General features: G+C 37.5%; 2 protein-coding genes across 4 annotated transcripts; one reads left to right on the forward strand and one right to left on the reverse strand.

Annotated features, from left to right (window-relative positions):
• Positions 1 to 589: 589 nt before the first annotated feature.
• rpl36a (ribosomal protein L36A) lies at positions 590 to 4,682 on the reverse strand. The gene is made up of 5 exons (XM_084719559.1): positions 4,634 to 4,682; positions 3,801 to 3,906; positions 2,754 to 2,821; positions 2,546 to 2,668; positions 590 to 670 (listed from the first exon to the last, which is right to left on the reverse strand). The coding sequence occupies exons 1-5, from the start codon at positions 4,634 to 4,636 to the stop codon at positions 650 to 652; spliced, it is 321 nt and encodes a 106-aa protein (XP_084575685.1). The 5' UTR covers positions 4,637 to 4,682; the 3' UTR covers positions 590 to 649.
• A 657-nt stretch (positions 4,683 to 5,339) lies between these two features.
• Positions 5,340 to 24,378, forward strand: btk (Bruton agammaglobulinemia tyrosine kinase). Of its 3 annotated transcripts, none has more exons than XM_084719558.1 (18): positions 5,340 to 5,495; positions 12,979 to 13,137; positions 13,259 to 13,363; positions 15,331 to 15,412; positions 15,627 to 15,752; positions 16,308 to 16,357; positions 16,446 to 16,633; positions 17,785 to 17,847; positions 17,986 to 18,040; positions 18,171 to 18,250; positions 18,572 to 18,699; positions 18,921 to 18,992; positions 19,591 to 19,762; positions 20,712 to 20,931; positions 21,072 to 21,136; positions 21,978 to 22,096; positions 22,943 to 23,100; positions 23,221 to 24,378. In XM_084719558.1, exons 2-18 carry the CDS (start codon positions 12,997 to 12,999, stop codon positions 23,290 to 23,292), a joined length of 1,896 nt encoding a protein of 631 aa, XP_084575684.1. In that variant the 5' UTR covers positions 5,340 to 5,495; positions 12,979 to 12,996; the 3' UTR covers positions 23,293 to 24,378. The 3 variants fall into 3 exon arrangements, with proteins under 3 accessions (XP_084575684.1, XP_084575681.1, XP_084575683.1); XM_084719555.1 differs by having other exon boundaries at positions 16,293 to 16,357; positions 23,221 to 24,377; XM_084719557.1 differs by lacking the exon at positions 5,340 to 5,495 and adding an exon at positions 8,441 to 8,678 and having other exon boundaries at positions 16,293 to 16,357; positions 23,221 to 24,377.
• Positions 24,379 to 24,726: the final 348 nt, after the last annotated feature.

Below are 24,726 nucleotides of genomic sequence, written 5' to 3' on the forward strand. Positions count from 1 at the left end.
ACATGAACAATCTGCCTTACATACTAGTGGAAAATATGACTGGTAAAGATAATGTTGATTTACATTTGTATAAGTAATTTTCAATAACAGTAGCTCAGACCTGTAGTATTGTGATGTTTATATACTGCAGAGAAGGCAGAATATTAGTACGCGATTCTGAACACAGCCCACGTTCCCAGCTGGAACTGAAGAAATAACAGGTTTTCCTGGGGAACCAAAGTGGGCATGTCATATCTTATAGGCTGTTGAGCATTGTGCAGCACCCTCTGTTGATGAGCATCCTTGATTTCTATGGTCCATCTCAATGGTGGTGGAAACGTGAGCTGCTTCACTAGATCGCACTAAGGTTCAGACAATCGAGAAAAGAACCAGATCAGTGGAAAACAGCCATGATTGACCTGACTGTAATGGAACCATTATTAGCATTGTTGGCAACACTTGTTTACTCAAGGTCAAAATGGCTGCTGTGGAAAAGGGTCTATTGTCCAGACGAGGCTGGCAACAAGTTAAAGTATCTTAAGACAAAACTTGAATTTTGCACATCTGAGAAGTATAGTGAAACAGATGAATGAAGGGCTGAACTCCAAAGTATGTTTTAACACATTTATTGAAAATAGTGACAACTTGTTCCAGAAGACTGAGCCACAGTTTAGAACTGGATGACCTGGCCCTGTAAGAGAACAGATACAAAACATTAGTTAAAATGATGCTGGAGCAGAGTCTAACATTTGATGTGTCAGTGATGCATGGTTCATTCTGAAAGCTGCTGTAAAATGCCAAGAATTTACAATAAATGTTCATTAGGAACTTTTTTACTGTGCTCAAATAAATGTTTGGAACAGGTTTTCACACTAGTTGCTTTAACCCCACATCATTAAGCAAAGTCAAGCAGAATCCTCCAATGCAAAACAACATTTTAGGTGAATGCTGCCTTACAGGGTGGGCTGAAGACAAATTAGTGATGAAAATTAATTGCACAAATATGCTGTTCTGCTAGATTCATTCCATTATAAATCCACCCCACTGTCCAAGAGCAGGATCCACCACACACTCACAAGCTTGTCCTTGCAAAATTACTCATTCAACAAACTAGAAATTACTAATTTTTCTTCAATCCTCAGTGGAACTGCCTGAGTTCATGAGATGAAAGCTTAGCAATGGCTCTTTGTTTTTGGATTTAAGTATCAAGGTACTACAGGAGTCAGTTATACCAACTTAAAGCCCAATTCTTAATTAAATGGTGTCCTTACTTGACTTCTTCCTCTACCATTAATTCACATTTATGAGCTGTTACATTATTGAAGCCAGGTTACAACAGCTGGACATAAATGCAGCATCAGACAGAGGCAGCAAATCAGGCCAATCTTCTTAATGTTAACAGCATTCGTACTAATTATACTATGATACGGCCTCCAAGTAAAAATGCCACATTGTGATCCACACATGGGCTGGGCAACTAGACCAATATACAATTGTTCCTCCATATACAGGAGGTGACAAGACTAGATAACCAAGACTAGACAACTAGGAGTGTTAATCAGAAGTTTAATCACAAAACGATAAATCAATTACGGGAACGATACAGTATCTGCTGCACAAAGTCTACCATAACAATTTCAATTCAATTCAGGGGGCTGATTGACCAACAAAATGATGTCCATTTAAATTGTTACGTTTATGTCAACTCAACAATTTTATGACTGAGCACTTCCAGACATGCCATGGAAATTTCAAAATAAGTGCATCTTAAAGATGACAGATGTTTTCATGTTGCATCAATCATGTTCAATCATTGAATGAACAATGTATTGTAAAATATTCCACACCCTACTACATACAAAATGAGCTTCTGAAATTGTTTTAAGTCAAGGAGGATTCAATTTTATCCTTCACGTTTCTCTTTCACTATATTCAGTCCCATATGAGCAGTATGTCATGTGTAACACTTGTGCAACACTTGTGCAACCAAATTAAAATTTAGGTCATCTTTCTGATCATTATTTTCCATATTTTCTCACCTACATGGACATGACTCCAATAGAATCAATGCATTTCAATGCAAACCCCCCAAACCCCAATGCTACTATTACAAAATGTGCCCTGGTCAAAATGCAAGTCAGTAACATTTGTAAGTGGCATAATCAACAATATTCCACTCTCATGGTCATTTTTCCTCAGATTTAAATTTTCTTAATCCTGTTGCAGCTGCTGAATAAAATTTAATCAAATTTTCTGATTACTGTGATACATAGTGTAATATGAGCAGAATTCCAACATACCAACAGATGACAACATTTAAGTGAATTCAACTATGAACTAGATCTTGTTTTCTATGAACAGTTGTCAGACCCACAACATTAGATACGCAATTACTTCATACTGAATAGAGTTTAACTGAAACAAACTGGCTTCCACCTGTAAAGACAGTTCACTGCAGAAGATTTAGGTTTTTGGGTGCACTGAATAGATTTTTGACCCGAGAATTTTACAGCTGTTGAATGCACATGCAGACATGACAACGTAAAATGCCTTCAGTGATGCCTACCTTTCTCTTCTTGTCACCACCCAACTCGAAGTGCTTGCATCTCTTGATAGCCAGCATTCTCTTGGATCTGCAGTTGGGCTCCACACACTCAAGCCTCAACACAATTTTCTTTGTGGTCTTAGCCTGAGAAGAGTACATCATTAGGTTTGATGTCACATGTGCAATACTTGACATGATAGATCAGACAGCACTTGAAAGCCAAGCATACCTTCTTTCTGAAAATGGGCTTCGTCTGACCACCATACCCGCTCTGCTTTCTGTCGTATCTCCTCTTACCTGCAGAACATGTTTGGTTATTTCACAGTTCATTTAAAACACTTACATGATTGCAACACAAGCGCGTGTGCAATTAAGAGTGCTAAGGGTAAGATGTCACAGGGCTTACACTGCATTCCACACAACGACATAAGTCTTCCTAATAGACAAATTACAACGTAATGTTAACAAAGTCGGAGTTCCTACTTGTGAACTCGAGGCAAATCCATCTACCCCAACTTCCTTCCTTTCATCCGTCTTCATCAAGAAGCAGTGATCATCACAATGGCAGCACCCATAAATGGCTAAACATTACCAAGTATCACAGCAAACCAATTCTGCTGGTAAAATGATGTCAAACTATCCAACTCTGATGTTTAACTCAATCTGTTGACTCATCTGCAATTTTTCCTACTGTGTCTTTATTTTGACAAAGGCTTGACACAGAAATTTAGTTTGTAAGCCATGTTTTGTTTTGTTTTTTTGACATCGACCACCTGGAACACTTTGAGATCAGAAGTTGGATATTTCAACTTCAAAATTCCAACATCTGACATTGTCTTGAATTCAGCATTATTTCCATTGTGGACCTTTTAATTGGGTGTATGAATCTGTATACTAGAGCACTGAAATGGAGTACAGTGTCACCAGCATATAAAAACACCAATATCATTGAAAAAATACTCAGTGGGCATGAACAGGGATTACTCTGACAGGCTTAATTACACTTACTGTACTAATTATACTACAACTGGTCCATTACATGAACTACACTTAACCCTTCTTTATACAGCTTTCTGTACAAAGGTAAAGGTTTTACCACAAGTAAGACAACGTTTGTTGTCTGTATGTTATGAAGAATCCTAGGTACACAAGTTATCCATCGAGCATCTGTTTCTTACCAATGTTAGATTTGCTACACTGGACAAAGTTCAGCTACATCATCATGAAACAGTTAATTTCCCACCCAAAAGCCATTCATAATTAAGGGATTACTTACCCTGGGCATAGAGGGAGTCCTTTCCCTTCTTGTACTGGGTAACTTTGTGAGGTTGGTGCTTCTTGCACTTCTTGCAGTAGGTCCTGCGGGTCTTCGGGACGTTCACCTGCACAACAGAAATAAAACTTTGAAATACTGGCTAAACAGTTTTCAGCACAGATCAGTATTTTATGTCCTATCTATTTGACAATTTGGAAAACAAAGTATTGTCAACAAGAAACCTCATGAATGACGTTACAAAGTCACTGTCATTGAATCTAAATGACGACTAACCACTGGCGCTTAACAGGCACACTAGCTGGTTACACAGGAAACACAATGAATCCGTTTAAACGTGCAAACTGAGTCGATATCGACACATTTCCTAACATCTATATGAGCTCGTCTGTACGATTTAACAGTTGCGCCGCGGTAAAGATACAGGTAGCTAACGTTAGCTAATAAGCTAACATGTTAGCACTGTAGCTAATTTACGTGGATTCGGTTCCAAACTGGTGTGTAAACATGTGAAGCTGCAACTCTGCAAGACGTGAAACAGACTTTTTTTTAAGTATAATAGTTACTTTGACTGACATTTAACGGAAATTCTCCTTAAAATACAAGGCCGGTTGGAGACCAAGTCAACCAAGCAGCGGCATTTCGCCACAGTCACATCAGACATTGCTACAGGACTATTTAACAACGTAAAATGTACACAAGATGGTTAATACTACCATCGTTGTGTGTATCAAAATATTGTTGACATATCAGAGACAAACAGACGCTACGATGATACTTTAATCGGCAAGATTAAGTTTGATTCTGTAAAATGTATCCGCGTAATAACTTCATACCATGGTTGCGACCCGATGCAGAGGAAAAGAGGAAGGACGAGGCCGGAAGGAGTCCCTAATGTAGACCTCAGCGGGGTGGTATCGAGAAGGGAACCCCAGATCCGCGAGTGTTCTCGCGAGAGTGATAAAAATTTAACCCAACAGCGACCTTTCCTCTTATGCTTAACAAGTAATTTGCCCCTAAATCTACCTTTTTTTAATGACAGCCTTGTCACACTATAAAACACAGTTGGTACAACGTGCACAATGAAGAAACAGCGCGTACAAATCTCGCGAGATCATTCGCGGGTCTGGATTTCTCTTCTAAACATGACGGTGAACAGGTGGTACAGTCTGCCCCCTAACGGTGGGAGGCTCCAGGAGAGAAAAAAACTAAAAGCAAAAAAGATAATAAATGGCTGCAATTTTAAGTAAGTTTAGGGAGTTATACTTTTAATCTTTATGAAACACAATGTGAAGATTTTATGTTACAAGCAGAAGTTATTAATTTTAAGTTTGTTTTCCTCTCATCCCTGCAGTAGTAATCAAATTGGCTTTAGAATGAACAAGAAATCTCCTAAAATTCAAGTGATAGGAGTCTATATGTCGTACAAAAGTATGGTCCTGTGTTAATGTTTAGCTTGACTCCACTTATCACCAAAACTGTCCAGAGGGCTGATATGAAAATGAGCAGGAAGAAAAAGGGGAAGTAAGCAGAGTCGATTCCTCTCTGTGGGTGGGTTTAAGTTTCTTGCATCACAGACTAACACACACATTTTATGGAAGGCGAACAAGCAACTGAAGCAAAGGTTCATGCCATTGCTTCAAGCCTCAGCAGCAGCTGTAGTTATCTGTCTGATGCTTGACTTTTTTGGGTGTCTGGGTAAGTGACAAACCTCTTTGAATGTAAACCGAAAGGTCAAGATGTATTTTTAGTCAGTTGTTCACCTAAGGTATGTGAATGCATTTCATTTGAAAGACAAAAGTAGTAATAAGCATTATATACTTAGACATATACTTATACTGTGCAAGTTCTGAGATGAAACCTGCTAATATTCAGTTTGAATGCAAATCCTACATGAAGTGTGTACTCACCACAAAACTGCAAATACAAAAGTTTAATAATGGCGACATTTATCTGCTAAAATGCAAACATGTTACACTTGTTTCTGAATGTTCAGTTGACAGTTGTAGATTCTGCTTTACTTGTTGCATGTTTTTTCACACTTCTTGCAGCACTAGCATCCTTTAGCTGTGTGGTGGGGTTATAATCAGATAGTTTCTTGTGGTTCCCTTTATAATCTTTGCATGAGAAATGCTTTGTATCATGTGAAATTGTGAACACTTTAAACATTACAATTTGAAGATGTTTTTATAAAATTATCTTAACTTATATGCATCACAGAAAGTGCTAATTCCTGCTTGTGTATTCTGAATACTAACCCTGACAGAACACCCCCATGTGTAATTGATGTGGTGTCTTAATATGCATTAGAGAGCAATTCATTGTGGTTAGATTTAAACCCTTCTGCCTTGAACTGAACAACCTCGTCACTTTCTTTTTTTCTCTCACTCTCTGTCACTTATACACACACAAACACACACACACATACACACACTTATCTGTCAGGAAACGTCAGGAAAGAGTGCATCTCAACAGGTTCCTGTTAAAACAAGTCTTTCATGATATGGTCAGCTTTGCTGCATCATACATGGTGAAAAACACAAAAAAAGCAATAAAATTAATACTTGCATTCTATCCAAATACATGTTTATTAGTGTTTATGACTTATTTAATTTGGGCCTTTTCATTATAAAACATGTTGCTCTGTCTTGTTGGTGGCACAGCAGGCACTATTAATGGGTTACAAAGCTTGGTTGTCCATCGCTATGCAGACACCAATGTCAGAAAAAATATATATATGAAAATATATTCAAATATGTTATCTTTTGATTAGATGATTCTGTGAGATTAAAATGGTTACTTTAGGATAAACTTTGGCTACTTAAAAAAAACATGCAGTAATGTAACGTAAATATACAAGTTTTTTTATTAATTCAAATTAAAATTTAAAGTTTTTTTCAAAACACTTAAGAACTTACAAATATGGGTTCTTCTAACTGTCATTTGATTTTAAATGATGAGTTGAATGAATTTCCTTTGCCGAGTTCAATCAACTCATTAAGTTTCTAAAGAGACATGATCAGCATACTAGCAGACTTACCAGCATGCATTCTGTGAAAGTTAAAACTCTCCCGCAATACTCCTTTTTCTTTAGAATCTTAAGAAATCACATGATAAAAAACTTCCTGTGTGTCTCAGATACACCTTAAGATAAGTTACGGTTTTAGTGAAAACACTGAGAATCATGATGAAGATTAGTGTTGAATTCAGTCCTTTGAATTTAATATATTCACTGGGAGAAGTTTCACATACTGTCTTTGTGCCAATGCCGAAACAAAGTTTCTTCAGTAGGAGCAGCGACAGGTTTAAGTTCTTTGTGTGAGAAAATGTAAAAGGAAATTAAATTTGTTTGTAATGTTTGTCAGCGTGGCTGAAGAGTTGTTGGTTCGACTTAATATATTAAGTTTATTAAACGTCTTCTCAAGTACAACTGAATTAATATCAAGTTTATTTGACTTTAAAGAGTTCAGTTACCTCAACTTGTTGTTTTTCAAATTCAGACTGTGAAATCTTGAGTTTATTGAATATGTTTCATTAAGTACAACTGAATTAATATCAAGTTTATTTGACTAAAAAAGAAAGTTAAATTACCTCAACTTCTTTTCCAGATTCAGTAACATTAAATCCTGAGCTTATTGAACATGTTTTCTCATGTACAACTGAGTTAATATCATGTTCATTTGACAAGAAAAGTTAAATTACCTCATCTCATCTTGTCAAATTCAGCATCATGAAATCTTGAGCTTATTGAACATGCTTTCTTATGTACAACTGTATTAATATTAAGTTTATTTGACTAGAAAAGTTTAATTACCTAAATTTGTCTTTTCAAATTCAACCAACTTGAAATCTAACTTAATATCATGTTTATTTGATGAGAGAATTTATTTTGAATCGTTACAAAATTCCTTCAACCTGTTTTTTTTAATTCAGTCAACTTCAGGCAGGCCAAACAGTATATATATATTTTTTTTAATTTCAAACAAATCGTTTATTTTTACAATCTTAGTTTTTGAGAAGCATAAAAGTAGCCTTGTGTTCAGTAATAAATGTATTTTTAGCCCAACTTCATAACAGATAATCAAATGTACAGATATACATAGTATACAGAATTTCACAACAAAGACAAGCAATTAAACTAAGCATTAGAAAGTGAGAAAAAAAACAACTTCTCTCTGCGAAGTGTCAAAGTGCTGTGCAGAATAAGGGGCAAATTCTGAGTATTGTACACAGTTGTCACTGTGTAAGTCATGAAGTGATATGTATACCATACATCACACGTATGTAACATGCATTTTAAATGTGCTAATGAACACTTAAGAGGGAGATAATATCTGGTTGAAGTGCTGCAGGGCCACTGGGTTTCTTCTCCCTTCATATTGCAGTACATCACTGATGCAACTTCCCTATGAGTTTGTCTGTGTCAGCCACCATGAGTCAACTCCCTTCAAATAAGACAAAAACCTTTTGGCAGCCATGATACAGTGAAATATAGACGTGCAGTTTCCAATCCATTAGAGAGCATAAAGAAGGAGGGAACATCAGTCTTTAGATCAGAGTTTGTTGACCTCTACTCGAGTTAGTGATGTGAGAAAACCTGATGGGCGGAGACAAATGAGGAATGAATATACAGTGTTTCACAGAATAGGGAACAATGCAGTTTGTTTGTGACAGTACAAACAAAACTAGTAGGTAGAGTATAGTCAGGGTAGTGTGAAGAAATGTATCACTCCTGGTTAGGAGGCAGTGAGAGAAGCTTCTGGTAGCGTTACAGTTCAGATGATAGAAGGAAGTGCTCGCAGGCTCAAAATAGGCTGAGCTGAAGTGCAAACACGTCTGACAGAGACTAACAGACAGTGAGCACTCAGCTGTGTGACACGGGTGAGTCTGATAATCTGATATTCCAATGTTTCACCTGGAAATATGCCACTATGACCTCCTACCTTTGGTGCATTGTGTACATTTGTTGTATTTTGAAATAATATGTGTTTCTTTAGACATTACAACAGAATTTTCTGGCTAAAAAAACAAAAACAAACTCAACTAAAGCCACCCTTACTCGCCTGTTTCATAATAGATGCTAAGTCTACACACTGGCCCATCACTGGTGTACCTATTGATTTTAAATCAGGATAAATTATTCTTTCAGGGGAAGTCTTACTGTCTCTACTGTCTTGTTAACTGATTGGCTGTTTGATCAATAAAATGCCAGAAAATTGTAAAAAAAAATAAAATAAATAAAAAAATCGATTACTCTTTTCCAAAGCCCAGGGTGACATCTTTAAATGACTTGTTTTGTCATAGATATTCTGTTATTTAAGCTCTGATAACCCGCAATGTTTGAGCCTATGAACTGAAGAAAATATTTAGTTGGAGTGACCATGCCTCAGTCCACGTTCACTTAGCTGTGGTATCAATAGGGGTTTTGTTTTATTTTGGAGGTGTAAGTTTCAGTTCAGCACAGGTGCTTATCAGATGCTGAAAATAAGACATAATAAACTCATAAACTAAAAAGGGCAGCCTTTTACATTTGCCTACTGGTGTTATAATGCAGGTAAATTGAAAAGAGATAGTGTTGTGATGGTGAGATGGTTTTACATTTTATTTGACAAGTTTGCCAGTGGACAAATTTTTTCACAAGGTGTTTCTGTAATGACCAAAGATCTAAGAACATGTTTTTTAATGTGTTACATGAAATAGGTTACTGTATCAATAACTGGGTTGCTGGATCCCAAAAATAGCACTTAAAATCAGTTTAAAAGGTTTCCCTATCAAGCTTGTCAAAGCCATTACAAATTATGTGACATGGGCTACAACTGATGACTATTTTTTTATCAGTTAATCTGATTAATTGATTAATTGTTTAATTTATAAAACGTCAGAAAATTGTGACAATTGCTCATCACGAATTCCCAGAGCCCAAAGTGACATCTTCAAATTGTCTCTTTTTTCAACCAACAGTCCAAAACCTAAAGACTCTTTATATACTATCATAAATGACAAAGAAAGCAAATCCCTACATTTAGGAAGCTGCAACCAGCAAATGTTTGACAATTGGCTTAACTGACATGATAAATCGTTTATTAAAATATTTTGCAAATAATTGTTTTTATCAACTAATCGTTGCATTTATAGTGATATAAAATACAACTGACACTTTTTTTTAATCTGATACAACTATCAAACAATGCAAGAGGTGGATAAGAAGTGGAGGCATTCACCATATTCACACAGAGGCCATTTTCCTCTGACGTAATGCCTGCGGTGAGAAGCTCAAATGTCGTTCTGCTGTGTTCCAGGTTGTAAGTCATATAAACATAAAGTTTCTGACAAATTGTTATTATTTCACCACTTCCCAATTGACTGATAGTGTAAAAACGTAATAATAATTAATAATTCAACTGACAGTGAAATTCCAGAGGAAAATTGAGCAATATTTCAAGCTAAAACTGTCTGACAACTCATTTGCTACACTGAGATGACAGCTCACATTAGAATTTAAACACTTCTTAGCTAACAGTACCAGCATCATTACTGCAACACAAAACACACACCGCTATTGTGCTGATAACACACTTTTGTCTTGGATGTAATCTGCGTGAACATACACAGAAATATGTGTTCCAGTGAGCATTCATCATATCCACACAGCAGCCGTTTTCCTCTGATTTTCCTCTGTTGGAAGTTCAAATGCCGAACTGCTGTACTTATCTTATCATTTCACTGCTTCCTGATTGATCAGCGTCCAAAAAGAGAATTGGATGGTGAAAATGTGTCATGCCGTATTTCAAACACTTGATAATTCATTAGCTACTGTTGCTAACATTAACATTCAGCCACTTCTTCATTCACATTACTGTTCGATAATGTTACATGATAAGACAGGAAAGGTGTAAATTAATTCATAAATATCAGTGCACATCTTGAGCACATGTATTTAAGCCTGAGAGTAAAAGGCAATATATGTAATCAAGCTTGCACTGTAACATTAGCTAGCTGTCTGACTGAGTCTTCACCTGACCACACAACATGACAAATCATAAGCCAACACTGGAATTTTAATTTCATTAAGTGTGTTTTACTTCCAAGCTTGGCTTATGAGATGTGCATTGATATTTCAGAATTAATTTACACTTTTCCTATCGTATCATGCAACATTATCAAACTGTACTGTTAGCTAGGAAGTGGCTCAATGTTAATGTTGGCTGCATGAAACATTTGAGCTTCCCACCCTGAGTGGGATGTCAGAGAAAAATGGCCACTGTGTGAATATGATGAATATAACGCCAACCCATCATCTTAGGAAGTCATCTTCACCATATTCACACAACAGCAGCCATTTTCCTCCCAGCCTGAAGGTCGTGTTGCTCTGTTCCAGGTTACAAGTTGGGTGATTGTGGAGAATCTGACAGACTGTTTTATTAATGTCACTGCTTCCTGATTGATCAGCATCTGACCAGACAATGGATAGTGAATATCCGGAGGGACATCGGACCATAGATAACATTAGCATTCAAACACTTGCTAACACCTAGCTCACTGGAACGCATAATTCTGTATAATGTTCATACAGATTACATGAAACACAAAAATCAAATGTTTGATGAGGCAAAACGTAAAAGTGTTATTTTGTTCAAACTTAAAACTACTTGGACAAGAAACAGCAAGACAATAAACTTTTACATTAGCCTAAATTAGTCTGATTACATCCAATGTGTTTTACCGACAGGCTTAAATAAATGTGTCCAAGATATGTGTTGATATGTCAGAATTAATTTACGCCTTTCTTATTGTATCATGTAACACTATCAAAAGTAACGTTAAATAGGAAGTGGCTGAATGCAGATTTTTACTGTACATTGTCTTTTCAGATGCTGTTCAACAGGAAATGGTGCAATGTTGACAATTTGTAAGATTCTCTGGAACACAGCAGGACACCACTGAGTGTGATGTCAAAGGAAAATGTTTGCCATGTGAATATGGTGAACTACTAGACAAGAGACTGGGTGGACACAGTCTCCTCACACTGTTTCCCAGTACAGAAGCATTTAGGTCACTGAGCTGGTGTGATGATGACGAGGATATCGGAGCTGAGGGAAACAGATGTGCCACAGGGGAATTTTGGAAACAGAGGATGTTGGTGGCAGTAAAAGCAGGGCTTATGCAAACTACAGCTAATCACATGCTGATACGTGCTCACATACTCATACTGCATGTCTCCTCATCTCTTTCCAGATCTATACTCTGACCTGTCATGGTGTAGCTGCTTTGACTGGAGAGAACACATTAAGTGATGTTCTGTGAAAATACACTTTTCATAGGAAGTGAACACACTGAATAATTACGTGTGAAGTGCAACATGACACCAAAGACTGATCAGTTGTTAAGTTAAGCACAGTTGTAATGGATGAGTCAGTCACAGCTCTCAGCACTACATGAGTCGAGGTGCGATTGTACTGCCACAAAGAAAACAGTCAGCTGGTGTTCTGCTTTTATGTTTTATAAAAGTATCCATTATGCAACAATAACAAAAACTCTAGGTACAACAATATGATAAAAAGTCAATGATACAATATTTGTCAAAATATTAAAAAAGGAAAATGGCACAGAAAAAACTCCTTTCATAAAATTATTAATCCTCTTTTTGTAAGTCGCTTTGGATAAAGGCGTCTGCTAAATGCATAAATGTAAATGTAAATAAAATAAAAGGAGACAGCAGTGACTTGAGCAAATTATTGGCAATATTGTCTTATTGTTTTAATTATGTAGGCCTACGTATGCAAAATAAAAATGAGGCAGCAGTCAGTGGCAGTCCTTTTAGAAAATACATAAGGCAAATTGTACAGTGAGCAGGTTATTTTGACAAAATGAACCCCGACAGGCTGATTTACCACCTACACTATCCTGCTGTTGCATCCCACTTATTACAAAAAATAAATACACAAATACAAAGATTAAACATTATTTTATTGCTCTTCTAGATCAGAACTGCGCCCATAGAAACAGTCTGGTCTTCATAGCAGCAGTCTGCTATCAGAATCAAGCCGTGTAATAAAATAAGAATAATAAAATAAATAGCCCATGTGATATCACAGTAGATATTGTCACAGACATTTTTAATTGTGATATTGCAAACGTAAATATATTGTTGTATCCCTAATTATTCCTTGTTTCCATGTAGCTTAATCCTGACTGAATCATGTCAGAGAATTTACTGGAAGAAATCTTCATTAAACGCTCTCAGCAGAAGAAGAAGACCTCCCCTCTGAACTACAAGGAGAGGTGGTTTGTGCTCACCCACGAGAAAATAGCCTACTATGATTTTGATCCTGAAAAAAAGGTGCGTAGATGGACCTGCAGAAATCTTTGGTCTCAGATTAATGCTTGCTGGAAACCTTAAGAGAACTGTGCAGCTACATTTTGTCTGAAGTTTCCTGACTGTTTCCCCATCTGTTATGCAGAAGCGAAAAGGTCTGCGAGGATCAGTTGACCTTGAGAAGATCAAAGGTGTAGAGACTGTGCAGCCAGAGCCCAATGCCCCGCAAGAGCGCATGTACGCGTTCCAGGTAAAGATTTTTTATCAATTTACTCATCTAACAGTCATGAAGGTTACAGACAGGGCTACATCAAATTGAAGAGGCTAGACCCTCTTCACTTTCTCTCTTGTCTAAAATCAGGACCAAAAACATGAGCTCTTACGCTCTTAGACGTAAGGGTTCCAAAAGGGTTCTTCCTGAAGGGCTGAGGTTCTACCCAGAATAATTTGCTTCTGAAGGACCCTTTTTTGAAGAAACAGTTCTTCAAGGGTTCTTTGTAAGATTACTCTCCTCGGTAAAACCCCCTGCCTGGGTTCTAGATAAAACCAGTGAACTATAAAAGGGTTCTCAGTAGAATCTTTTGTCTATAAGAAGCATCTCAGTAGATCCCCCGGAGTGGGTTCTTGGTTAAACCCGTGGTAATATAAAGGGGTTCTCAGTAGAACCCACCCAGGGTCAGCTTTTGTAACACTTATTGTGGGTTCAGGGTGCTGTTAGGCCTGTCTGAAAGGGTTCCAAGTGTAAGATTAAAAAAGGGTTCTACCAGGAACCAAAAAGGCTTCTATGGGGTCAAGCTGAGGAACCCATTATGGTTTTAGTTAAAATGTACCTCTCGATGCTGGTGTTCATTTTGGAGGTGGACAGAAGTTGTCCTGTATCAGTCACTGTATGAAACAAGTGAATAGACAAGAATTTCTTGATTGGCTGTGTTTCAAACATCAGTCAAAAAACACGTACCACGAGACCACATTTTCTCCTTGGCAGACAAAAACTGCCCAATCCTCCAATAGTTAATAATGTGAAAGTCCATTGAAAAGAAGTGAAACTCTCTCTCACACTCAGATGAACTGGGGACTTTCAGTGACTGTGCAGGTGTTGCTTTTGCACACGTTATTTCACACAGTAAGGTAGCAAGAAAAAGTTGTCTGTCTGGCATCTGACATAAAAGAAAACACCGTCAGCCACAGCATATTAGTGTTTCTGTCTTGAACTGCAGTTAATCTGATCAACCCCTTCAGCTTTTGTCACACTTATATATTCTGGTATCACATGTATTTATTGAGCGAGTAACTTAAAAAACAAAATCATTCAGTGGGTGTCATGCATGAATTGTTCACACACACAGATTTGGTCTGAAATTGTGTGCATGAACAATTCAAGAACTTTTGTGGCCTTCATCAGTACTTGTGTCCTTCCTGCTTGTTCTTAGGTAAAATCAAAATTTAGAGACCACACGTAAGTCAATACATACAAAAGCCGATTTACGTTTTTTGCTGTGAAATGTTAATAACAATGAAGAAAAAGCAATTTACTATTTTCTTTCTGTTGCCAGTAAATGACATTACCAGTCCGTTTTCTTTCTTTTCTCTGAGTCTAATGTTTAATGTTATTAATGTTATATGGGTTTATTGGGGTGTTTCTATATGCTAATTGCAACTTCCTTGGCTTGTGCATGAGGTGATATCACACAATTTGGCTTCGATCTGATACCAAGTAATTTAGGGCGAAAATCACAGATATTGATACCGATACAGACACTTTTTATTGTTAAAAGTAGTCAGGGTGCCCACTGTATTGTGCGGGCATGACATATGTGAAGCAAAGAGCACCTGCATTACACAGCTGAACACTGTTTGCACAGACAGTTCTGCTCTTTGTTGAAATACTAATGGTACAACGTGGAAGAGAAAAACTTAAACTGATCCCTTTCTTGTTATCAATGCCAGAACTGATCCTCAAAAATGAGATGTAATGTCAAATTTATATGTAATCCAGTTTAAGGTCAGTCGCAGTTCATCAGCTGATCAGGTGGGTAAAAAGAGACTTGGCTGTCAGTGTACATTTCATGAATCACATGTAGGATTTTCTGATTTTCTTCTAACTGCTCTGTGCGTGAACAAATATAAGAGAAAAATAAGAAAACATTCATGCATGAGGCACAATGTCTTCAAATAACTGACAACTGAAGGGTATTTTCTGCTTCATTTTTGCCACAGATCATTTATGATGAGGGGCCGCTGTACATCTTTGCAAAGACTGAGGATATTCGAGCTCAGTGGATAAAGAAGCTGAAAGAAAGTTAGTATACGCCTACAAATGAAGTTTATGTGTCTTGTCAGTCACAGTATCTCATATAGTACTGTATATGCCTATTAGATCATATCTCAACATCACCCAGTGACTACGCAACAGAAGAGCTGGGTGCATATGCAAATCCAAATGTTGATTAAATGTAAATGTCCTGTGTATGTGTTCGTGTGTGTGTGTGTCGTTTCTCCACACTTGGGCACAGTGGTGCGCTTCAACAAGGATCTCATGCAGAAGTACCATCCTTGTTCCTGGATGGATGGGATGTGGCTGTGCTGCCAGCAGGAAGTTAAACAAGCCATGGGCTGCAAGGTGCTGGATAATAAGAACGGTGAGATCCAGATTCCCTTTTGGTTTGAAATCAAACAAAAGACAGTTTTCACAGCAGTCATTTTGACATGAAACAGTGACTGACTGCAAATGCCTGGCTGTCACCTGATCGATGACATGACCGGCTCCAACTGGCAACACCGTGTTTCATACAACACATTTATACAACACCATGTATTTTTCTGTGAAATTGTAATATTTAATGCAGGATATATTCATCTTATGTTATGCAATGAAGTTTGAATCTGTTAACAAGCATGTATTTTGTGTCTGATAATAATAATTAAGGTTATGTATATGAGTTATCAAATGAACAGTTACAAAATATGTTACACAAGGCAGACAAAACAACAGAGGATGATGTGACAGTAAGGGGGATCTCATCTATTTTAACTTCAATCAGTAATAAGCTATGATGGAACAGTGGTCAAACCTGTGTTTACTGTTTATTTGGCTGACATGAAAAAGGGCTATTGACAACTAAACTTTAGCCTATATGACTGAATTATTTAGTTCATATATTAAATGATGTCGTTAATAGGCTTTTCATGTAAAGGATCTCGGCGAAGGGCATCCAGGAAACCTCTCCCTCCAACCCCAACAGAGGTACATACCCACTCAGACTTTTTAGAGTAATATCCACAGATTACACACAGTCATTTTTAAATAATACTTCCTACTCATGGTGTTTTAGGAGAAGTCTGTTCGGCCTTTACCTCCACAACCCCCCGAGCCACGTGGCCCCTCAGTGGGCATGACTGTCATAGCAGAGTACCCCTACATGCCAATGACAGACCAAGACCTGGAGCTGAGGAAGGATGAAGAGTACATCATCCTGGAGATGTCTGATTCAAACTGGTGGAGAGCCAAAGACAAATATGGGTGAGATGAAAAAAATTACACAAGACCAAACTTATTTTTTTTACCAAAAAAATCTATTCATTTAAAATATGAGTTTAAGAATACAAAGTCTACACTTCAGGGTGCAGTAACTGATTCTAGAGAAAGATAGTTAATGGTCTGTCATTCACAGGTCATGAAATACTGATATTTTGGGAATTAGACTCAATTATCAACCGGCCTGTGATTGGCTGAAGTCTGCTGTCACAGACTAGATTTTCTAAAACCTGGAAACAGCAGAAGTCTAGTTGTCTCTCAGGCATTTTGACATGTATCATACTTATCACAGGGTATTACAGAACTTTTGCCCGTGACACCAAAAATAAACTGCCTATCTTAACTTTAACCTAATAACTCTGTGGTGTGATTATACAGAAGATCCCTTATGCTCGTGTACAGACCTGCATCCAAATGAAAAACAGAAAAGTGCTCTCAAAAGTAAAGTGATGCAAAAGGGGAAATGAAGTGATTGTCTGTGAAGCAAATACATTTAAATAAATCAAAACTGCATGAGGAGCAAGAGACAGCACAAGAGTGGACATGACATCTGTGCCCTTTTGTCCCTACCACATTTCAGCACAAAGCCCTTTCCATTTGACATATGAATAGGAAAATGAGAACATTTTATAGCATGATCAGTTGAAAATTGTTTAAATTAGGGACGCACTGATTTATCGTCCGCACATCTGTATCAGGTAATATTCACCATGCTCATTGCAGTCAGCCTATCTGTATTTTTTTCTTTTTCTGTTGTGTTGCATCAGTTTTGCTAAATGTCATTAAATGTTGTGTTGATTATTTGTGGCTGAACTCAGACAAGAGTTGCTGGCATGCCCAGCTGCTGTTTTTTTATAATGATGATTTCTTTGTTTCCATGGTATAGAAGTGGAAATAAATAACAACAAAAAGAAATTAAGCAGCCATAAAACATCAGTATTCTTAGTTTTAAAAGTAATTATCTACAATTTGAATGAATTAAATTTGCATTTCAAGTTCTAGGAGCAAGAACTTGTTTAAGATGTGCTCCTGGTGAATGCTTCAGTGTCCAACCAAGATGCAAAATTGTTTGTGTATTTTTGTGTTTCCATACAGGGATTATTAATATCTGCTATGTGTTTTGTTTTATTTTGCAGAAAGGAAGGATATATACCTAGTAATTATGTTGTGGAAGCAGAAAATGGGCTAGAAAGATTTGAGTGAGTATGGATACTATTGTATTTTTATGTATGCAGATTAATACTTTGCAAAGTTCCTTGTCTGTACATGAATGCTGAAGCAATGAATGCTGCAAAACAATATTTAAGAAAAAATATACATTTACATTATTTTCACAGCTGGTATTGCAAGAATATGAACCGTAGCCAGGCAGAAAAGCTGTTGAAGACTGAGGTAAACTCAATGACTGACAAATACAATGTTTTACAGGACTGTCTGACATTTTTGTGCACCTTCAAATTAGTCAAACTAATTTTCATCTGAAACCTATTAAAATAATATGAGCTTGTGTGTCATTTCCCAGAACAAAGATGGAGGTTTCTTGGTACGGGATTCAAGCAAGGCCGGGAAATACACAGTGTCTTTGTTCACTAAGGGAGGCGGGTGAGTAAGATCAGTGGTGTTAAACACTGCTGCGCGGCGCACAACTTGTATTCTGTATCCACTGACTCCAGTCTTGTGTGAACAAATCAAAAGAAGAACTGTTTGTAATGAAAGCGGAAACCGTGGGCCACAGAGGGCAGAGATGTAAATTTTTCATGCAAATCCTGGACTAATCTTCCTGTGCAACTCTTTCAGCACAGGGCTCTAAGACTGTATTGTATTAAGGATAACCAAGGAGAAATTGCCTACTTGTGCATTCATGATAGATGAAACCCTGTTGACTAAATGTTGTTAAAATTACTCTCACTCTTCTCTCCACAGCGAAACTGGTGGAAGCTGCAGACATTATAACATCTGCACCTCCCCACAGGCCCAGTTTTACCTGGCAGAGAAACATAACTTCAGCACCATCCCAGAGCTCATCAACTACCACCAGCACAATGCCGCAGGTTAATACAGTGCCGCTGCGAATGTATGGATATCTCATGAAGCAATTTTCAGATGTGAATTCAAACAAAGTTTCATTGTGGCAGGAGGAAACAGGAAATGACTTGAATTGGGGGAAGCCAACAAAATACAGGCATACAGACAGAATATCAAAAAATGGAAACAGACGAAATCTCAAAAGTGACCTTAGGTAATAATGTGGTTTTGTTATCTCCCTCACTAGGTATGGTTAGCAGGCTGAAATACATTGTTTCTAACCGAGCGCGGCCTCCATCAACAGCTGGGCTTGGCTATGGTAAGAGTATGACTAAACACAGCTGCTTTTTGACATTTCTGTGTGTGCAATTTATTGACCACCAATTCTCTGTGATTCATTATTGCTGCCAGTGTGTGTACCAGACTGGACTGAAAAAAAGGAGCCCAAACAGTCACCAGAATGCAGCCTGTCATCATAAAAGTAGCCCAATTTAAATTTTCATTTAATTGATAATACCTGATCATCAGTTGTGATTCGATCTGAGCTAGTCAGTGTTCTATCACTCTCATACTACTGGGATGTGAGGAGAGGCTAGAGAAGTTATTTGAATGTAGTCTAATTTTTTATTGGTGGAAACTGTCTAGATGTTACAAAAAGTAGCCCAAATTATCACAACTGATCCCCACCAATATTAAATAAAAACTGGCCCAACTGGGCAGACAAGCTCCAAATCTGCCAACATTGAAAACAGCATGATCACGAATGATAATGGGTTCAGCCAGACCTGTCCCCACCACTAAAACTAACCATAGAGATAGGTCTGGCAATGCTAAACTACAAAGTATCCCAAAGTATCCCTTTAATGTGACTGCAACAATTATAAAAGTAGTTCTCTATTATTTCTTGTTTGTTCCAGGCGTGTGGGAGATTGACCCCCGTTACCTCACCTTCATCAAGGAGCTGGGCACTGGTCAATTTGGAGTGGTGAAGTATGGAAAATGGCAGGGCCAGCACGACGTCGCCATTAAGATGATTAAAGAGGGCTCCATGTCTGAAGATGACTTCATAGAAGAAGCCAAAATCATGATGTAAGCAAAACTAAATTAGTCTGAATAGACCATCTTGCTGGATTGCACCAAGATGCAAAAAAAATCTGATCAAATCATGGCTTAACGTTGAAAGATGTTGCTCCAAACTTTAAAACTAGTGTGAAATTAAAGTTCAACTTTTAGGTTAATAAAGTTCCTTGGAGAAAGTTAAGGGACAGGCTGAACCCAGTTGATACTGTGCTGTTGTCTGTTTTTTTTTTTTAATCGTCTATAATTGCTCCATTTAGTGGGCCAACAAGTTTTTCTCAAAGGAGGAGAAATTAGAGCTTCTCTACCTAGCCATCAGGAGTAGGCTAACTAGGTTATCTGACGTTTTACCTAGCTAGGAAACAAAGCTTGCTAGCAATCAATGTAATGTTTTGTTGATTTTTTAAAACTGCTACCAAACAATGTATGCTAATGTTTTGTTAAGAAGTACACAGCACCTTACTAGGTGTAATCAGTATTCAGTTTCATTTTCATTTAAGCAGTTTACATTAACTTGGGATTACTAAACAGAGCTGTCCTTAATTTTAAATCTGGATTTTTAAACAAAGTTTTGCAAAACTCTGATTAGAATGAATCTTAGGTTAAATTAATCTTTGTTGGTGCAGCACAGTCGTAGGGTAGCACAACCTTTCCGGTGAGTCAACACGCACAATAGCAGCACCCTGACTCTGTCTAGCCTGAATGGAACGGAACCGTATATCGTATCACTGGTAACACCTGTGTTTATCTTACTATTTCATGTCAAAATGGTTGCAGTAAAAAGGTCAGTTTGACTGAGTTCACTCAGCTGCTACACTTGAATTGACTCAAGGGGAAATGATGATGATAATATTGTGCACAAGACTAAAGAAAACTAATGTGTCACTCAGGGAACCGTAGTTTCTTTAACTTCTGTGAGGAAAACCAACTCATGACTTCCTTCTCCTTTTGGTCAAACCAGGAAGCTCCGCCATGAGAACCTGGTCCAGCTGTACGGCGTGTGCACCAAACAGAGACCCATTTATATAGTGACTGAGTTCCTCTCTAACGGCTGCCTGCTGACGTACCTGAGGGAGGGCCTGAAGCAACACCCAACAACTGTCCAGCTGCTGGAGATGTGTAAAGACGTCTCTGAAGGCATGGCCTATCTTGAGTCGAAGCAGTACATTCACAGAGACCTGGTGAGAGACACAGATCTACTGTATTATCTGCCACACATATAACAGTTATGTCGACATATGCTGGGATTAGCTATTTCAAGATAACAGTACACATTTAATGATTTCACTTCAATAAAGAAAGCTGTTTGTTTTGTCCTCAGGCTGCCAGGAACTGTTTAGTAGATGGAAACGGTACTGTCAAAGTGACTGACTTTGGACTATCAAGGTAAAATACTTAACATGACTTATAGGACACATAAAGGCACACTGGTGCCTAATAAAATACAATAGTAAAATCCACTTGCTCTGTCCTCATGTCAATGCTGGAATGTAACTTAGTACATGTACTGTTAGTACATGTACTAATTAGTTGCTTTACTAGAGTATTTCCAATTTTTTACTTTAAATGCTACTTACAAATTAACGTATGACAGTTGCCCAATAATATAGAGCTTTTCACACTGCTCTTACACCTTGTCCAAACTAAGACAGCTGTTACCCTGTTAGAAAGCTTTCACACTGGCACATTCCAAAGTAGGCTAAGCCTAACTTGAGCCTAGAGCTTGCTGGCTTGGCTTCAGAGCAGGGTTAGCCCAAAGTCTATGTAGATGCCCCCTGAAAATTGACTAAGCACAGCTAAAAGACAACAGTGTGAAAAATAGCTAAATGCGTTAAAAGGTAGTCACGTAATATTCTGGAATATTCACAGTAGTTTCCATACCAACATACATTTAAACCAGAGCCAGTAGAGGTACAGTGTGAATCTTACAGCCCTAGGCTTAGCTTAACCCTGGACTAACTCTGTGTGTGTGTGAAAGGGGGCTAGGTTACCCCAGGGTTAACTCTTAGGCCCAAGGCTGTGGAAAAACCCTGTAGTATGTACAATGTAATGATATATATACATTTTTTGCAATTAGCACTTTTATATTTGACACTTCAGTTCAATAGTTGGCAATACTTCTGTCCTTTTACTTGTTTGGGATACAGACGTTTGACATTTATAGAGTATTTTTACATTGTGGTGTTTATATTAAATATACTGAATAGTTCTTCTACCACTGCCTCAGGTACGTCTTAGATGATGAGTACACAAGCTCAGCTGGTTCCAAGTTTCCCGTTCGCTGGTCACCTCCTGAGGTCCTCCTCTACTGCAAATTCAGCAGCAAGTCGGACATATGGGCATATGGTGAGAACACAAAGAACACCATGTTTTCAGTTTGATTCTCTGCTGCATTTCTGCTCAGTTACAGCTGTAATCTGTGTTCAAATGTCTTCATAAACTGTTTGCACTCATAGAAATAAGGATGCTAACAAAAACCAGCAAAGGATTCTTCAGCTTGTCTCCTCAGGAGAACCCTTTTAGGTTCCTGGGAACCCTTTCAGAGAGTTTTACCTTGAACCCAACATAAAGGGTTATACCTACAACCATCTGTTAAAAGTTTCACCCAAAATCCCCTGTGACAGGTTTACAGAGAACCCTTCTATGGTGTGATGGTTCCACCAAGAACCCTCTGAGGGGATTCTATCCAGAACCTTTCCACTTTGTAAGGGTGCTAACAAGAATCCACCCAGGATGTTCTACTGAGAACACTTTTATATTGCAAAGGTTTTATCTTGAACCCAACCAGGGGGGTCTACTGAGAGCCCTTTTATATTCCAAGGGTTTTCATCTAGAATCCACCTTGGGGGTTCTACCGAGGAGCCCCATCTAGAACCCATCCTGAGGGATCTACCCATAACTCTTATGTTCCAAGGGTTTATTGACAATGCTAATGGATATTTCAGGAATAGACCCCGGGGGTTCCTCTGGGAACCCTTCTGTATTATGGTACAAGAAGCCTCAACAAACAACCTCAACATAATAAAAAAGTCTTACAAAGAACCCTTGAGGAACCCTTTCTTCAAATTAGGGTTCTTCAAGAGGAAAATGGTTCTGGGTAAAACAGGAAGAACTCTTCTGAAACCTGTATAGAGTGTGTTAAAGCATCATAACATTTTTTTCACCACAGTAACTGTTTCTCTGAACACTCAGGGGTTCTCATGTGGGAGGTGTACACTTTGGGACGTCTTCCATATGAGCGCCTCAACAACACGGAAATAGTGGATCAGGTGTCCCGGGGCCTGCGCCTCTACCGCCCTCAGCTGGCCAATGAGAAGGTCTACAGCATCATGACCACATGCTGGCTCGATGTAAGGGGATTTTGTATTGCTCAGTCAAATGTTTTATAATGACCTTGCACAGAATGATGATAGTAAATGTAAATATTTTCTGCACCCTAATCTCACAGCCTCTCTTTGTGTGGTTTGCAGAAAGCAGACGAGAGACCCACCTTTGAGGAGCTGGCACTGACTGTTCAGGATCTGCTGTATGAGCTCCAGTAGATCACAAATTAATCCTCACCAGCAAACACACAGAAACAGTTCAGTCTGATCCCCACAGAGCAGCATCTCCTGGAAAATTAACACAATCATTAACACAGAATGTGGGACTGCGAGGCCACAGTAAAGTCCTCTGTAATGTGAATATGTGCATTGTGAATGTCACTATAACTCATTCATTAGAATAGCTTTCCTATCACATTCCTGGAAGTACAGTCCTACAGACTGGCATTCAAAATATGTATATTTTATTGAAGGTTGTTCGATTAAAAGGATATTGTGTCTGTCTTAATTGTATTCTGTGTATTGTATTATGTTGAATCATTGTGAAATGTAGACACCTTTGCATGTGAAAACAAGCATCTTACAAGAATCTTACTATTGCACAAATTAAAGCCAAGTATGCCAGGCTTTGTAGTGACTGTAACATTGTGTGTTGTATTTAAAAAAATTAGTTATTTGATTTTCGTTTTAAAGCACAAAAATTAAAATTGAAATACCGGATGTTTTTCTTTTTCATTGTCAAACAGGTATGAGATGAATTTGAAAAGGGTTTGATTTTCATTTTATATCACTAGAAAACAGATATGTAAAAACGGCCTGTTTCTTTGTATTCTGAGACTAGATGTGGCCATTAGAATAACTGGATAATCTGTAATTCATTTGTAAATTGGAAAAAATATATAGATAAATAAATAAATAGATTTTTAAAAATCTGTAAAACAGAACCCTTATTTCAGATACCCTTCAAAATAAAAGCTTGTAAATTTAAGTTAATATTTTGAGCATTCTGTATGCTGTAAGTATGCAACTTTTTTTAATCACAAATCTGAACCATTATAATCAGCAATGTACATATCTATCAAGGGTTAGAAGATAAATATGTTGAGTAATGAAAAAGAAAGAAAGAGAAAAAAGAAAAAGGTTTAGCAGTCCAGACAGTTATACAATTTATACATATTAAAAGTGGTCAAGGCCTTGGGGTTTGTGGAGAATAGATATGGTATTAATATAATGCTGTATTGTGTGTATTGTGCATTTAATTTAAAAATATAAATAAAGGTTTTATGTTATCAAATTTACTTTAGTGGACGTGGAATTAAGAGTCCACAGAGTAATCGATTAATATCAGTATCTTTTCTTGTCACACCAACTAGGCAAGTCTTCAGTAACTGGTATCATAAAGATTTAATCTAAAATGGCAATCATAAATTATTTTGGCTGCTGAGCAGTGTTACTATAGTTTTGTATTTTCCCTAAGTTTTTATTTTAAGTTGTTTTCAATTCAGTTTAGTTTTTCTTGTTCAGAAATGTTGAGGTTCTTTTTTATTTTTTTCACTTTTAGTTTTAGTTTTTGCTGTTGTTATAATATTATGGGTGTTTCTCAGAGGCAAGATTTAAGACATTCAAAAAATGAATTATAATACAAACACAATT

The sequence above is a fragment of the Lutjanus erythropterus genome, chromosome 5, assembly GCF_056507025.1.
Source record: "Lutjanus erythropterus isolate fLutEry1 chromosome 5, fLutEry1.hap2, whole genome shotgun sequence".
Classification (NCBI taxonomy): domain Eukaryota; kingdom Metazoa; phylum Chordata; class Actinopteri; order Lutjaniformes; family Lutjanidae; genus Lutjanus; species Lutjanus erythropterus.